Source organism: Crocuta crocuta, unplaced genomic scaffold (assembly GCF_008692635.1).
Source record: "Crocuta crocuta isolate KB4526 unplaced genomic scaffold, BGI_CrCroc_1.0 scaffold556, whole genome shotgun sequence".
NCBI classification, from domain to species: domain Eukaryota; kingdom Metazoa; phylum Chordata; class Mammalia; order Carnivora; family Hyaenidae; genus Crocuta; species Crocuta crocuta.
Genome location: NW_027527436.1, coordinates 5,273,302 through 5,289,062, shown reverse-complemented (window position 1 = coordinate 5,289,062; position 15,761 = coordinate 5,273,302). Strand labels below are relative to the sequence as shown.

The following is a 15,761-nucleotide window of genomic DNA, read 5'->3' as shown; positions in this document are numbered from 1 at the left end:
ATATGCCTGGAGCCTAGAAAAGTGCCTTGCACAGTGGCCATATAATAGGTATTTCTTGAATGAATGGATTAATGAATGAGGGATTATTAGGCCATTGGATAAACATGTCCAGAGCTCAAAGAAAACTTGAAAAAGAGATGCACATATATGCCACCGTAATGAGGAAAAAACAGAATCCTTGGGCATATATGCACATTAGCTGGGGAGAAAAATGCAAAATGAAAACAAGGACATAGGACCAAATTTTGAGGAACCCCAAAATTAATGGATAGAAGAGAATAAGTCTGCAAAATAAACCAGAAGAAGCAAACAGGTAGAAAGAACCAAGAAAGTGTTACAAGAACAATGCTGATGAGGCACCTGGCTGGCTCAGTGGGTTAAGCCTCCTTGACTTATCTCAGGTCACGATCTCACAGTTGGTGGGTTAGAGCCCAGCACTGGGTTCTGAGCTGACAGCTCAGAGCCTGGAGCCTGCTTCGGATTCTGTCTCTCCCTCTCTCTCTGCCCTTCCTCTGCTGGTCTCTGCCTCTCTCTGTCTCAAAAATAAATAAACATTTAAAAAATTTTAATAGTTGCTTCCCATACTGGCCTTACTCTTCTTTAAAAAAAAAAAAAAAAAGAATGCTGAAGCTGCTAACAGTTGAGATAAGAAAATGTTCATCTCATTTAGCAACACAGAGGTTACTGGTGACTTTACTAAAAGCCAACTCAAAATGCAAGGTGTGCATGGTTTGGGCGTGAACCGCATAGCCCAGTGTGGAATACAGACCTTAAATTAAGTAACTACAAGTATAAATACCATTAAAAGAAGAACCATAGTGTTCTAAAGAGGCTTACAACCGAGTGAATTAATCTAACCCGGGAAACTAAACAAAGCTAATTAAACTATTATTTGTGTTTATCATCCTGAAAGACCGTACTTCTTTTGTGTTTTAGGAGTAGGAAAGGTTCAAATTAATCTGGCTGTGTATTACTCACATTCCCATATGTTCTACCACTATTGTATCCTAGAGGAGAACGTCAGACTTTTAAATTTTTTTAAAAATGCCTCTAAATCCACCTAGTCAATCTTAAAAAGCAAAACTTAACACCACAAAGCAACATCATTCATCCACTCACAAGGTTTGCTTTTTAAAAAGCTGGCACTTTAATCTAAGAGCCAGGTAAAACTGTTAAAATTGGTTTGCCCATATTTATATTAACCAGAACCCAAATATCTCCTATAACATGACCACAAATAGTAAAGTCTAAGTCTAATATATAAAATCATACTTTCAATAAGGGTTTTACTTACTACAATGGAACTCTAACTATATAGGAATTGCATTATATTTGCATAATTAGCAGAATTCTTTGGATATATTCTTTGTTCCCAAGTACAAAGGAAAAAATATACACTTTTATATTGTACGAGTCTGGGTTTACAATTTAAAAAAATGTCAGTAATTTGAAATTGAAAAGAGTAAGGATAGACGTTAAGCAAAGCGACCCAGGGAAAAAAGAAATGTCTAGAAGTATTTCCTAAAAATATTATGAACTAATTAAACTTATTTATTAAAAAAACTATGGTATTGGGGAATTTCTGGATACTTATAAATGAACACACTTGGAGCCCAAAATAGTACCAGTAACAGTCTCTTAATTGTAAAGCATTGGTGTGCTCTTGGACACCTCCCCTCACCTTCTAAATATATTTCAGCAGCCAAGGCTTTCCCTTGCAACATGTTTGGCCGGTTTCTTCCCATTTCCAAAATGATACATCCTAGCTTAGAGTTTTTCCACGTCACCCCTTTTGAAGTCAGAAAGATCTGAGTGCGAATTTTAATCCCATTACCACTCACAGTGATAGCCAAGTGACCCTGGGCAAACTGTTCAGCCTACTGGGACTCATTTTTAAAATGAGAATACTTCCCACAAGTGCCCATTTCCAGGTCTCCACCCGGGGTACCTTTTCAATCCCCTCCACTATCCAATTCCCTCCACTAACCAATCACCATCTCTTTACGCCTACCGAAGTCTCAGCTCAAAGCCCACGTTCTCGGTCAAATCTGACAAGCTCTTCATCTTCCAAATGCCTTAATATGCCTAACCACAGTTTTTTCCTTACAATTCTCTTGGCAGTAAATCATGTACCATCTTGTGATCTCCCGTCCACTGCTGACTCAAACTAATTGAATTGTTTTTGTTTTTAACTTTAGGTAGGCGCCCTGAGGACACCGGCTGCATCTCATTTCTTTAAAAAATATTTCCCAAGAACTTACCCTGGGCCAAGCACTAGGGATGCAAAGATTAAAACAAGGGTCCTTACTCTTGAGGAAGGGAAAGTGAAGGGAGACAGACAGACAGAAGTAATTACAGATGAGTGTAAGAAATGCTATACCGAATAAAGCACACGCCACGATGGGAGGGCAGGGCAAGGAGAATGTCTACCCCTGGGACTGAGAGTTGACTCTGTGCTGTGTCTTGGGAGCTTAATGACAAGTGAGGGAACGAGGAAAAAAGAAAGGAGGAGCAGGAATAAGAAAGGGAGAAAGGCACTGCAGCCCTGGCACAGTGCCTCACAGAAAGGGCATAATAAATATTAAGTTAACTGTCTGAAATGTCTACAGTAGTCTGGGAGACTGGAAAGAGAAAAGCAATGGCAAACAATCCACTGCGGCTGAAAACCCAAAGCACTAATAGCTGGCCCTGGAAAGAACTAAATAATTTATTTGTCTCTAGCAGAGAACTTACCTTACTAACTTGCTCTGTTTAAGCTTGAGGGAAAGCAATGGTGGGGGTTGGGGTGAGTAGCAAGGGTTGCAATGGAGAGTATACTGCAGATGGAGAGGGATGGCCGCGAGGCAGGACACAGGGGCCCTCAGCGAGGGCGGTGGGCCAGTGACCACAAGACAGGAAAAGAGAGCACACGGTGGGGAACGCTGGGGACAGATTACCAGGCCCGTGTGTCCCAGGCCACAGGGCTAGAGAAGGGAGGGTCGCCCTTTCCGAGTCCAGCCCCACTGGGGCCCAGCTCTTCCTCCACTAGGGCAACAACGGGGGACCCGAAGGGAGGACGACTCATTCCCAAGCAGAAAACTAGGACGTAAAACTGTAATCCACCTGAGCCGTGCAGGAAGATCAGCGAGGCGCTGTGCCTCCCAGCTGGTGACACCATGCAACGCTGCACCCGAACTGAACACGACGCAGCCGCCATCGCTGCCGCCCGCGTAGTTTCGTGGGCCCCGCCCCTCCGCCGTCCCGCGGGCCCGCGCACGCAGGCGCGCAGGCGCGCAGGGAGCGCGCCTGGAGACGCGCCTGCGCGGTAGGGCTGGTGCTGTCCCGCTTCTCCTTCAAATCTGAGGCGTGTCTTCCTTCCCCGAGCGTTTTGGGTTTTGCCGATGGTGGTATTGTAAAGGTGACAGCTTCGCTAAGCCTAATGGGTATAGTTATTTGCTGTAGGATTTTTAGCTGCAGTCCTAAAATTAAGGATTGCCTTCTTATTTGGAGAAACAGTGGTGTTCTTCTGTTCAAAATTTGGCAGATGCAATCCTACTTTACCTTATTTGGGCCTTGAACAGGATGTGTGTAACTTTTTATATACAAATAAGACAACTATATAATAACTCTGTAGTTTTAAAAAATAGTTTACACAGCAGATCTAAGGGCATACCCTTTCACACCTATTAAGATGGTTATTATTAGAAAAACAAAATAAGTATTGGTGGTGATGTGGAGAAACTGGAATCCTGACACATGCTGATAGGAATGTAAAAATGGTGCAGCAGCTCTGGAAACAGTTTAGTTTTTCTTCAAAAAGTTAAACAATTACCATATGAGCTAGCGATTCTCCTTTTAGTTATACATGTAAAAGAAATGAAAGCATGAGCTCAGACCAATAATTTGTACACCAGTGTTCATTATTCACAAAAGCCAAAAGGTGGAAGCAACCCCAATGGCCGTCAATGGATGAATGGGAAACAAAATGTATAGACGTAACATGGAATACCTATGATGGAATACTATTCAGCCTTAAAAAGGAATGTAGTTCTGATACATGGTACAGCATACATGAACCTTGAGAACAGTAAGCCAATTGAAATAAGCCAGACACAGAAAGACAAATATTGTATGCTTCCACTTAGATGAGATATCTAGAGTAGGAAATTCCTAAAGACAGAAAGTAGAGTAGCGATTACTAAAAGCAGAGGGGAAGGAGGAATAGGGAGATATGGTTAAATGGGTGTAGAGTTTCAGTTTGGGATGATGGAAATTTTCTGGAAATAGTGATGACGGTTGTAAAACATTGTGAATGTACTTACTGTCACTGAATTCTACATTAAAAATGGTTAAAATGGTAAATTTTGTGTTATGTACATTTTATCACAATTCAAAAAAATTTTTTTATGTTTATTTATTTTTGAAGGAAAGAGAGACAGAGTGTGAGTGGGGGAGGGGGAGAGAACCAGGGAGACAGAATTTGAAGCAGGTTCCAGGCTCCAAGCTGTCAGCACAGAGCCCAACGCAAGGCTTGAACCTATGAGCCATGAGATCATGACCTGAGCTGAAGCTGGATGCCCAACCGACTGAGCGACCCAAGTGTTCCATCACAATTTTTAAAATACTAAAAACAAATGGTATTACCTTCTATACAAAGTCCTAACCATAGACATCTTCTAATATTGAAGTCAGTAGACCCAGCAAGTGGCTCTTTCCTCATGTAAAATTCAACAAACAGCCCAGTGGAACTTTAAGTGCCATTAAACACCAGCTTTCCATTCGTTGTAGTTTGCATCATATTCAAGCAATTACGAATTACCTTTTATTTGTTCATGGTACATACTCTACTCCCAAGTGACTAGGTTGCTTAACATCATGAGCCAGTTGCCAAGTTCTATGCTATCACAGTGTTGGACCAATGCTGTCCATGGGAATGGTCCTACATGCCTTGAGTTGACCAGATGCAAAAGGACCTCTGAGTCATTTCACTAAAAACTATAGATCGTCAGCTGAGAGTACTGAGAATGAAGTCATTAGAGAGGACAGACTGGGATGGACTGACCTCTGATGACCAATTTTTAAAAGGTACTTCTGTCTTTAGGCTTGCCTTCCCCACATGAATTCTCAGTAACTTTCAAGAGCTACCGGTGAGAAGAGGGCAGTTATACTCGGAGACAGTGGAGATGTGCCAGGTAAGGCTTTGAGTTCTACTCTTTGAACTCTATTACTGCCAGACAACCTGGCTGTGCATCGTCTTATTCTTCGAGATCACAGAAAACCAGAAGCAAAATTACTTGCTAGTGTCATGCAGCTAATATAGCCAATGTAATATAGCTATATTACTATTGTTAATGGTGATACTGAACAGCTGAAATTCACTGGGACTCAGTAGGGTGCCAAGTGCTGTCATAACTAAATTCCCATAAGAGTCTGTATGTTGCTGTCTGTTTCTGCCAGTGATGCTCACAGAGGTAAAGACCTGAGCATGCTACCATTCATCTGTAAAACCTGGGCTCACGGAGTGAGCCTGACTCCAAAGTCCAGGTCTTTAACTGTTACACATTTACACATTCCCTCACAAAAATAAGACAGGACATACTCCAACTCTTTTAATTCAAAAACGAAACAACCTCCCCCTCCCAACAAGCCCCAAAATACTTCTGGTATTTGGATGGTAGCCATTTAGAGTCCAAAGATTAGGAGTCCTTATGTTTTCAGATTTCCCCACGCCTCCTGGTGTTAGTTCCTGGTTGGTTCCTCTACCTGAATGAAAACCATTTTGAGCAGATAGAAGAGCAATACTGGAAGGCTGGGATTCTGAGTTTCACCTAGAACTTGAACCTTCACAGATTCAGGATCATTATGAGAATAAACCAGATTTTTCTAAACCTAATCAAAGTGCTGTTTTATTCCCAGTGATTTAAATGCTTAGATATTATTGCTATTCCTTTCATCTTTATTTATAGAACAAACAGAAGGTTTTAGATTACTATATTTAGAAATGCCATCTGGTAGGCAAACTATTGAACAAAAACGTTTTGTTCCTTTCATGTAGCTGCACTACTTTGAAATGTAATTAAGTTTCAGGATGGTTGTTTGCTTCTTTTACGGTGGATCCATTGCCCTATTGAACTTGGGGGAAAAATTCTCCCTGCAAGATTTTTATTCAAGCATTCTTTTACTCTTTGTGTATCTCTTAATCTGTTGTTGTTACTCATTTGCTCTCAGATGGTCTATATGGCCATTATTGATGTACCCTGTTTTTGGTAACTTCATTGTCTAAACTAAAAAAAAAATCTAGTAAACAAAATAAAGCAAAAAATAATCTCCCTTTTTGTAGAGTTTTAATATCTTCTGAAATTTGCTCTTTCCTGTGTGCTTAGAAGTTCTTTAGGGGACACTTGTTGGCTTTAAAAACATGGTTGCAAGATTAGTCACTGAGAGTATAATACATTGGGTACTTTCAAATGATTACAGTTAAGTAAGCTCACATTAGTCATGCAGACAATACACAGTTACGCATCTTGTTTTCCTCAGTCTTGAGCATCAAATTGTATCCCCTCCATTTTTTATTTGTTGAATTATTTAAAGGGACAGAGAAGCACATGAGCATAAATAATACATACACATTAAACAAAATGGCTCAGTGGTAGATAAGTTTTAAATTTTATATATTAACGAAGTAAGGTCCTTTATATCCATTTATGGAAGAAAAACTAGGAAAAAACTTAAGTATCTTATAAATATCTTATAAAACAGCAAAACTAAACTCTTTAGAATGAAACCGTTACATGAGTGTATAAACTTTAATATAGCCATCACCTCAGTTCTAGAGAGTTTCAACTTGCATTTGTCATTCTAGATACAGTCCTTTTAGGTACAGATGAGAGGAGTCTCCCTACTTCATCCCACTACTCCTCCTAGATATGCATGGCATAGATGGGTTACCTGGAGCATTGTGAGCTAGGCTGAGTTAGCACTGGGGAGGTGGACACATGAGTCACTTAAATATGGACCAAATATAGTTTTGGAGCATGGGTACTTATAGCTTCTGCTGCACTATTAACAGTCAAAGTAATTCCCACCAAAACAGTGTGGAGCCCCAGGGTGAAGACTGTGGAAGTTCCTCCTTTGAACATAGGCTGGGTGGTCAGTACAAATGCCTGGATACTGGAACATGTTATTTGCATTGTTATATGACTCTTGTTTGAAAAGGGATTTTCTCCCTTTGGAGCACCTCCCCTGACCAGGTCTCATATTCCCAGGCTACTCTCTGGAATTATTTCTTAATCAACTTTCTCTAAGTCCTTATAGTAGTCTTGGGGTCCCTCCATTGATCTTCATATTGCCTTTGTACTCTAGAATCCATTCTTTGTTCTCCTTCAGTAGACCTTGATAGCTCTTCAAATTCAGAACAATAACTATTAGCAACTCCTAACCAGATCCTGTTTCCTTGAGGGTGGTGAAGGTTAAATCTTCAGACCCTCCCATTTGCTGAGGGGACTGTTGGATCCCATACATCTATTAAGTAGAAGGGGAAGTGAAGCAAAAAGAGCAATTTCTGTATCAATACAGTCTGAACATCTATATCCTGATACATTCAGTTAAGAGAAGACGAACTATATTATGTAATCGTAATAGTATACAATAAAAAGCATATTGAAATGACACTAACAAGTTCTTCTACCAGCTTTAGGAATAAAAAGATGACATTAAATAGGCCATTTAATCTTTTGAATATGTTTCTCCAACTGTGAAATAAGGGAGTAGGGCTTGATAAGCTTATAAATTCTACGATTCTAGGATCATGGAAGTTTAAATATAGAACACTTAGTATTATAAAACATATACTTCTTATATTTAATTCTGCTCATAAAATTATGGATCAAAACTCCTAATTGTACTGCACAAACTCCTATTTAGTAGTATCAGAAAGATCAGGAATTATAATTGTCCTCCTTCCTTGTGTGACTGACTTAGCACCCTTACTTCTCTTCTTACTTTTTCCTTGTTGTTCAGTAAAAGCCAGTAGGCAAAAGAGAGTCAAAAAGGATATTTTAAAAAGGTAATCAAATAATACAAAATCAATCTTTCAATCTAAAAAGTATATGCAACTTATTCCAAAGTGGACTGCGTTCAGGATATACATATATGTTGAAAATCTGAAAACCCACACACAATTCCAAACTAATTATAGACAAAATTGTGAGTGTTCTGTGGTGGAAGGTGCAGTGGGTTTGAGGTAGGAAACCTAAGTTTGAATACTTACCCTGCTTGCCCTGTCACCTAGTAAGTTGCAATTTCTTAAGGGCAAGAACTATATTATTCATCTTTGTATTCTCCTGGAATACCCACAAAAAATTATAAGTATTACTTGTTGGAATTAAATTATGCTTTCAATTGACTTATATTTAGAAGAAAAAGAGTGAATAAAGGGTGAAATTCTATATTTCTCCCACCCCTGCCATAATGTCATTGGCCATATTGGCAGTTTCCAGAAGGAGCTAGAGGTGAATGGGCCAAGACTTGGAGGAGACAAAGCCAGGGCCAGGATCACAATATTAAGACTGGTTTCCACCTTCATTTAGGAAGCAGAATTCTTTGAAAAACAAAGCCCACTGTCAAGAAATCTTGTGGTGGGAATCAGATAAAACTGACATGACCCTTAGTGAAAAGAAGAGCTAGGTCATAAAGGACAAGGCAAACAAAGAGCCATAATCCGGGAAAGCCAGTCACTTAACATTGACATGTGTGATTGGAGCACTGAAGTCAGCCAGCTCATGAAGAAAAGATATTGTTCTATAGCAAGTCTATTAATTCAATGATGGTGAGGATGATAAGGGTATGTTCATGGTGTCTTTTAAAATTCAGATTAGGGGCGCCTGGGTGGCTTAGTCGGTTAAGCGTCCGACTTTCGCTGAGGTCATGATCTCACGGTTCGTGGGTTCGAGCCCCGCGTCGGGCTCTGTGCTGACTGCCAGCTCAGAGCCCGGAGCCTGTTTCAGTCTGTGACTCCCTCTCTCTCTGACCCTCCCCTGCTCACGCTGTCTCTCTCTCTCTCCTAGAAATAAATTTAAAAAAACATTAAAAATTTAAAAAAAAATAAAAAAATAAAATAAAATTCAGATTAAAATTATAGACTATTTCAAAAGAAAGGGATGCCAATACACCCCCCCCCACACACACACACACACAAACTCACACACCAGTTTGGATGCACTTTAGAGGTATTGTAAACCCATCAAATGACTCCCTACAAATTTATGGATCTCAGGCATGACCCTCCTTCATGCTTGTATATTTTTGAAAGGAACATCACATATGGTTAATGGCCACAGTTTCATTCAAATTCCCAAAAAACAAGGCTTAAATTTTTTTAAATGTTTATTCATTTTTTTGGGGAGAGAGAGAGAGAGACAGACAGACAGACACAGAGCGTGGGTGGGGTAAGGGCAGAGAGAGATGAAGACACAGAATCTGAAGCAGGTTCCAGGCTCTGAGCTGTCAGCACAGGGCCTGACACAGGGCTCAAATTCATGAACCATGAGATTATGACCTGGCTGGAGTCAGAAACTTAACTGACTGAGCCACTGAGGTGCCCCTAAACAAGGCTTTTAGGTGCTGCTTTTCCTTATACTCTCAACCAAAGAACTCTGTTTACCTGACACTAGTTACGTTGTCATCCACATTAGTGGGTACGAGAAAAACAATTGACTTCTATAGTATCTATAGTAATTGTCTCCAAAATGTTTCCATTATATGCCTTATCAGTAAAATGTCTTTTGTCATATTTTATATGTGCATATTTATTTATTTATAAATCATATGGATGAACTATTTAGTGATATATTAGACACAAAACATAAAAACAAGTAGAAATTTAAAAGCATGGGATAAAAAACAAGATATCCACAAACTTTAATATTTTCATTATGCATTCCAAAGGATTGTCTTGCCTTACATACTCTTGATGGAAAGTTATCCTATTTAGAAAATACTGTCCTTTAGTATGATTCGTGCAAATCCAAGCCTGGAAACAAGCAAATGGGGTCATTTTTACAGGAATGCTTCATTTTAAGAACTTATGATATGCATCTCAAAGTCCAAATTTCCAGGATAAATTAAATATGGTATAATTTATGTTTCAGGGAGTGTCTATTTTTTGGATCTTCTTGAAGACAAACTGGATTTTTTTCACCATTATATTCCCAGTGCCTAGACTATATGAAAGAATTCTTCACAGAATTGTTTTTTAAGATATTTTTAATATCTAATGTAAAGTTTGACTTTACAAAATCAATTTTCGAAAAACTGTTCAGCTCCCTGTTTGTTTCCAGAGACAACTAACCTCCTGTTCTGTTTCTTCATGATATTGAACTCCAGGGTTTCTCCAGATGTGCTGTGCTGCCTCTTGTCCCTGTGCCTTGCCCATTCTGATCTTTTGGCCAAGAGTAACTTTTCTCTATCCCATCCTTTGCTTGCCTACTTACCCTTCAAAACTTGTCTATCTTCTCCTCCTTCCATTAGTCTTCATTGAGCCCAGTGCGCTTTACACCTGCTCCGCCAGTAAGCACAACCACGACAAAAGCAGCATTTGCACAACTGACCATTTACTTTTCTGCCTTTCCTACTTTCCGCTCTAAACTATGGCCCTAAAACACAGTGTTAACAACAATAAAGAGCCTCCACTTAATGTTGCCCCTGGGCTAAGTTCTTGGAAATTATTTTCTCACATGAAGGCAAGGCTGAAAGGGTGTGCGTGTGTGTGTGTGTGTGTGTGTGTGCGCGCACATGCTTATGCATGTATGGGTGTGTTTGTAGAAAGAATTTTCACTTAATTTTTCCCCATATTCTCCACTGGTTTGTATTTACATGGTCAGTATAGAATGCGTAATAGACAAAGGATGTTCAAAACTCCCATTAACTACAGCTGTGTCAATAGGGAAAGTACAAGATGAATGAGCAATCTACTCAATACTTTATATTTTTAAAGACCATATATTAAATATCGGCTTTGGGAAATTTAATTGACAATCTCAACCTCTTGCTTCAATTTCCACCTATGATGGTCTTTGAAAAACTGTTTGTCACAGTAGTTTATTTCTCTCTTCTAGCAATTTGTATATTCTTCTTAAGAACATTGAAGTCTAAATGGAAAAACATTAATAATACTTTGTTTATGAAGACAAGTGGGTTGGCTCTAATAAAAATATTGACTCATGTCATGCTTCTCAGTGAGAAAAGCCACCCATGAAGCCTGCTGACACTTATAATAATAATATAATTTTAAGAAAGCCAGAGACAGTACATACCTTTACTTGCAGAAGTGTGAATTATTTATTTTTCTTCAGACAAAAGATGTGTAAAAGGCATCAATGTTCAACTTTAGCTGAAAACAATTTAACAGCAAATTTTTTACCTAGACTATGTAAAACATTAAAAGGGCTTGCCATATCTTAACATAGTCTATAAGAATGTATATCCCATTCTGTAAAGCCTGTATAGAAGACTTAAAATCTAAAATTAAAAAAGTAAAGCATTAAAAGATAAATAGTAATCAGCTTTCATTTAGTTACTTCTTTTTTGCAACAAAAGAATAGATCACATATGCTATACAGATTTAAATCTTCCCCTTCCCCACAAAAACGTATCCTATTTAGGTAGGTTTTTTACATCGTGCAGGTAGAGCTGATAGGCAAAAAACTGTTTCATAGTTATTAAAATCACTGCATGTACTAACAATTTCCCCTCTCTTGCCAGTTTCCTCAGAGAGGAGTTCTGTTTAGTCACATGGCTAACATCTGGAAGCCACTCAGGGAAATAGGTCGCACCAATTTGTTGCTTATTCAGAGAAGAGATACTAAAATGTAAGTAGAGAAGGCAAACCCCATTTTCCTTGGACACACACACACACACACACACACACACACACACATAGACTTCAACCTCATTATTGTCTTAAGACATTCAGTAGACCACGGCAAAGACTGAAGTATCAACAAATATGTTCTTTGCTTTAAAGCAAACTTTCAGAAAACATAAAAATGCACAGCAAGTGAAATCTCTTGGTTATTTTATTTCACACAGGATACAATTTTGATTTTGACCCATGGTTCTGGCTCTAAACACAAGGTGCTTGCATTTTTTCCAAATTGTGCTTTGTAAAGCACCAAGTTTCTCTCATAACATCATTCAGGAGACTTGTTCATTTTTGAGTAAGGAAAGGAGAAGGAAAATACAAAGAGTGGTATTAAAAGTTCATTGGGGTGCCTGGGTGGCTCAGTCAGTTGAGCATCCAACTCTTGATTTCAGCTCAGGTTGTGATCCCAGCATCCTGGGATTAAGTCCCGACTCAGGCTCTGTGCTGAGCCTACTTAAGATTCTCTCTCTCTCTCTCTCTCTCCCCGTCTCCCTCTCCCTCCCTCCCTCCCTAAAAAAGAAGAAAAAGTTCAGCCGTACTCTTTGTACTCAACAGCAACCATTTCTTTTTTTTTAAGTTTGAGAGAGAGAGAGAGAGAGAGAGAGAGAGAGAACGAACCCCAAGCAGCTCTGCACAGAGACCGATGTGTGGCTCCAACTGAAACTGTGAGATCATGACCTGAGCTGAAATCAAGATTTAGGCACTTAACTGACTGAGCCATCCATGTGCCCCAACAGCAACCATTTCTTCACTATGTTCCGCAGATCTCTGAGATCCTTCCAATAGGGTCAGTCCAAGATGCTTCTCTGGGGATTTTATTTAAAATATTTGTATTCCCTTCCACAAAAGGGAAAAAAGGACACACAAATCCTGTAAATAACCAAATTTTTTTCTTTTAAATTATATCACAAGTAAGAAAAAACCCCCATTCTTTACATTCAAAGGTTATGCTAATCATGGGAATTATTTTGGGATCTGAAGCTTAAAATGAAGCCCTTTGAAGAGAGAACTTTAATTTGTGGGTATGGCTATTGTTCTCAGAGGTTGTCATTGTTTATAATTATTGTCTGTTTTGACCTGTGGTTGACTAAATCCTTTCCTCAAACGATGTCACTACATTCCACATTACTACATTCCAAGTTCTTCTGCTGAAGTTTCTTGCCCACCTCCCACGTTGTTTGAAGAAGTGCTTTATTGCAGCTCTAAGAGCGGTTCTGTCAGGCCCTGCTGTTTGTGGTTGATTTACTTTAAGCTCACGTAAGCCTTTTGAGTATTTTGTGCCTAGCCCAGTGAAGTTTTATTGCGATGACCATCATTTGAATTCAAGTGGAGGAAAAAAACCTCATTGTCAGTGATACAAAATCAGTGATTACTCACATATCCAGATGCCTCATGTCAATATAAAATTGTCCAATCTTCACCACTTTCCAAATCTGAATAGTCCAACAAATCTTAAAAACAACAACAACAATGAATAATCTCTCTTGCACAGTGAAGTCAGGAATCAGTTCCTTCCTAGATGTGACCTGGAGGTAGGGTGAACTGCCTTCCCATATTTAGTCATCCTGAAAGTTCAACCAGATACTGAAGCCTCAATAACTATTACCCTAGGACTGGTAGTAGAAACTTTTCATTAAACTTAACTAAGTGAGGTAGAACGCTAATAGCACTGATAGAATTACAACTCTGTATTCTTAAAGAACTTACATTTTCCTTTCTGTAGCTCAGAGTATATAGCAGCAGGATGATGAGAAAAAAGATACATTTTATAGCCATCTGGTTAGTAGTTAGAACCTACTATAGTTAACCAGAATCCTTCTTATTCTTGCCATCTTGGTGTATGTAATTGTAAACTGAGTAGTAATTCAGTAGTAATAATGATAGGGGAATAAATTCATTCTTGAAAAACATCTGCCATTTGCAGAATTTGCATTTTTTAGTGAGGAAAATACTCCAGTGATGCATTTATTAAATTATAAAACAAAAAATGGTAATATGACTTAGCTCATGTAATTGTAGTCTTAAATATATCCTACAAAATATACTGAAATACTTTTGGGAATTTGAAGAAGGTCACTTTTCAGTGGCTTCTTCATGTAATTCCATATTTTAAAAGCTGTAATCAGATTTCCCTTGTTTCACCCTATTATTTATTAATCAACTGAAATGGTACCTCTGCTAAATGTTAAGGATGCCTTTTCGTTTTCTCAATTGTCACTTTTTGTCTTTTCTTATGACTACATTAAGTATTATTTGATGGTATGAGTATTTGATTATGTACATTGTACTATGTTAAATATTGTTGGTAAATGAAAGACATTGGTCCTACCCTTTAGGAGCTTATATTTAGTAGAGAAACAAAAGATGTACATACTTATAAGATAAGTATGAAATAATTGCTATAAAAAGGTTATAGGCAAAATTTTAGCAAGGTCAGAGGAGAGAGAATGTTGCTACGTACAGAAAATCAGGAAGGCATAGGTAGAAGAGACAACCACAGTTTCTTAAATATTATAATCAGAAATTCCCAGCCACTGGCCTCTTAACAACACCAAGAAGCCTGAGGATAGGGCCTTGAGCTGCTCTCTCCTCCTTTTTTCACTGAAGTTCAATACGTTTCTGTACAAGGAAGGAATGTTCCTGACTTGCGTCTCTCTTTTTTTACTTACCTTGTTCTGTCTCTACCAAGTTGATTTCTAGCCCCTGAATTTAGGGCTTTTTTTCTCATGATAAATTTAGGGGATCCACTGTAATGGCAGAATTCTCATGACTTAAGAGATCTATATGAGTTGGAAATAGTAAATTTGCAATAGATGTTTGCTGATTGAGTGTTGACTGAATGACGAGTGAGCGATGGGTGAGTGGGTAAATGGTCATCAGCTAGGAAACAAACCAGCCCAAGAAAATCAAATGGATCCTGATTATATTATTTAATGTAAGTTACATAAGAGTACTTGGCATCACTCTTTGAACTTTACTATAGTTATTTAATAAATACTTACTGAATGTGATGTTCCTCAAAATGCTCAATTTGTGCATTCATATTATGGTATTTCTACTGTTGGGGAAAAGCTCAGTCTCCCTGTAAAAGGGATAATCCTGTTTCACTACTGGATAAATAGATCATTATGCAGTATTTCCAACAGCTTTCCTAGAAATGACCCCTTTGAGGTTCAAAAAGGAACAAAAAGTGATTAGATTTTATAAATGTTAGGCCACTTCTTATTACATATAGTATTCAATAAAAAGAAAATCCCACAAGACAATTCTGTTTGCCCCATGGGTCCAATCCCATAAAGTTTCATTCTTACAGCATCTCCATTTTGGCATTTGTTTGTCGAAAGTGGGGTGGAGGTAAAAGTAATCTTTTTGCCAGTTTATGTGATGCCATAAAGCAGCATTTTTCATTTTTCAACACTTATTAGCTCAGCTCCCCAGCTGTGTAGCACCACGCCCTGGTGTGAAACCGAGAGGGAGAACACTGACAAGTTTATATTGGCCTAAATTTATAGCTTTTCTTTAAGGTGGGGGAAGGTGTCTTTTTTTTTTTTTTTAAAGGACATTATAGTTTTATGACTTTTGTTTCCACAAAACTTCCATAACATGGAATAATGGCTTATGAAAATGACTATCAGTATATCATGCTTGGTTCTCCTAAACAGATGTAAGGTCAGGGGTCAAGTGAAGCATAGGTTAATTAATTAATTAGTTAACGAACTGATTGACCCATTTAATCTAAGTGTTTTTCTATCCTGCAAAATATAGATAGCTCAGGGCCTTCCATGACAAATACGCTCGAAATGGTGAGCCAGTAGAGAAAAATATAAGCTCAAACTGTACTTCAATAGTTGGGTTTTGATGT

At 38.5% G+C, this 15,761-nt stretch overlaps 1 protein-coding gene and 1 long non-coding RNA gene across 2 annotated transcripts in view; one reads left to right on the top strand and one right to left on the bottom strand.

Moving 5' to 3' along the window:
- Positions 1 to 3,221, bottom strand: part of LYPLAL1 (lysophospholipase like 1) — a 42,604-nt gene extending 39,383 nt beyond the window's left edge. Inside the window, exon 1 of the mRNA XM_077759531.1 lies at positions 3,103 to 3,221. Within this exon, the coding sequence (XP_077615657.1) occupies positions 3,103 to 3,196 (94 nt within the window). The 5' untranslated portion in view covers positions 3,197 to 3,221. The remainder of the gene's footprint in view (positions 1 to 3,102) is intronic.
- A 112-nt stretch (positions 3,222 to 3,333) lies between these two features.
- Positions 3,334 to 15,761, top strand: part of LOC144227925 (uncharacterized) — a 119,296-nt gene continuing 106,868 nt past the window's right edge. Inside the window, exons 1-2 of the long non-coding RNA XR_013334072.1 lie at positions 3,334 to 3,397; positions 5,081 to 5,171. This is a non-coding gene — a long non-coding RNA (uncharacterized LOC144227925). The remainder of the gene's footprint in view (positions 3,398 to 5,080; positions 5,172 to 15,761) is intronic.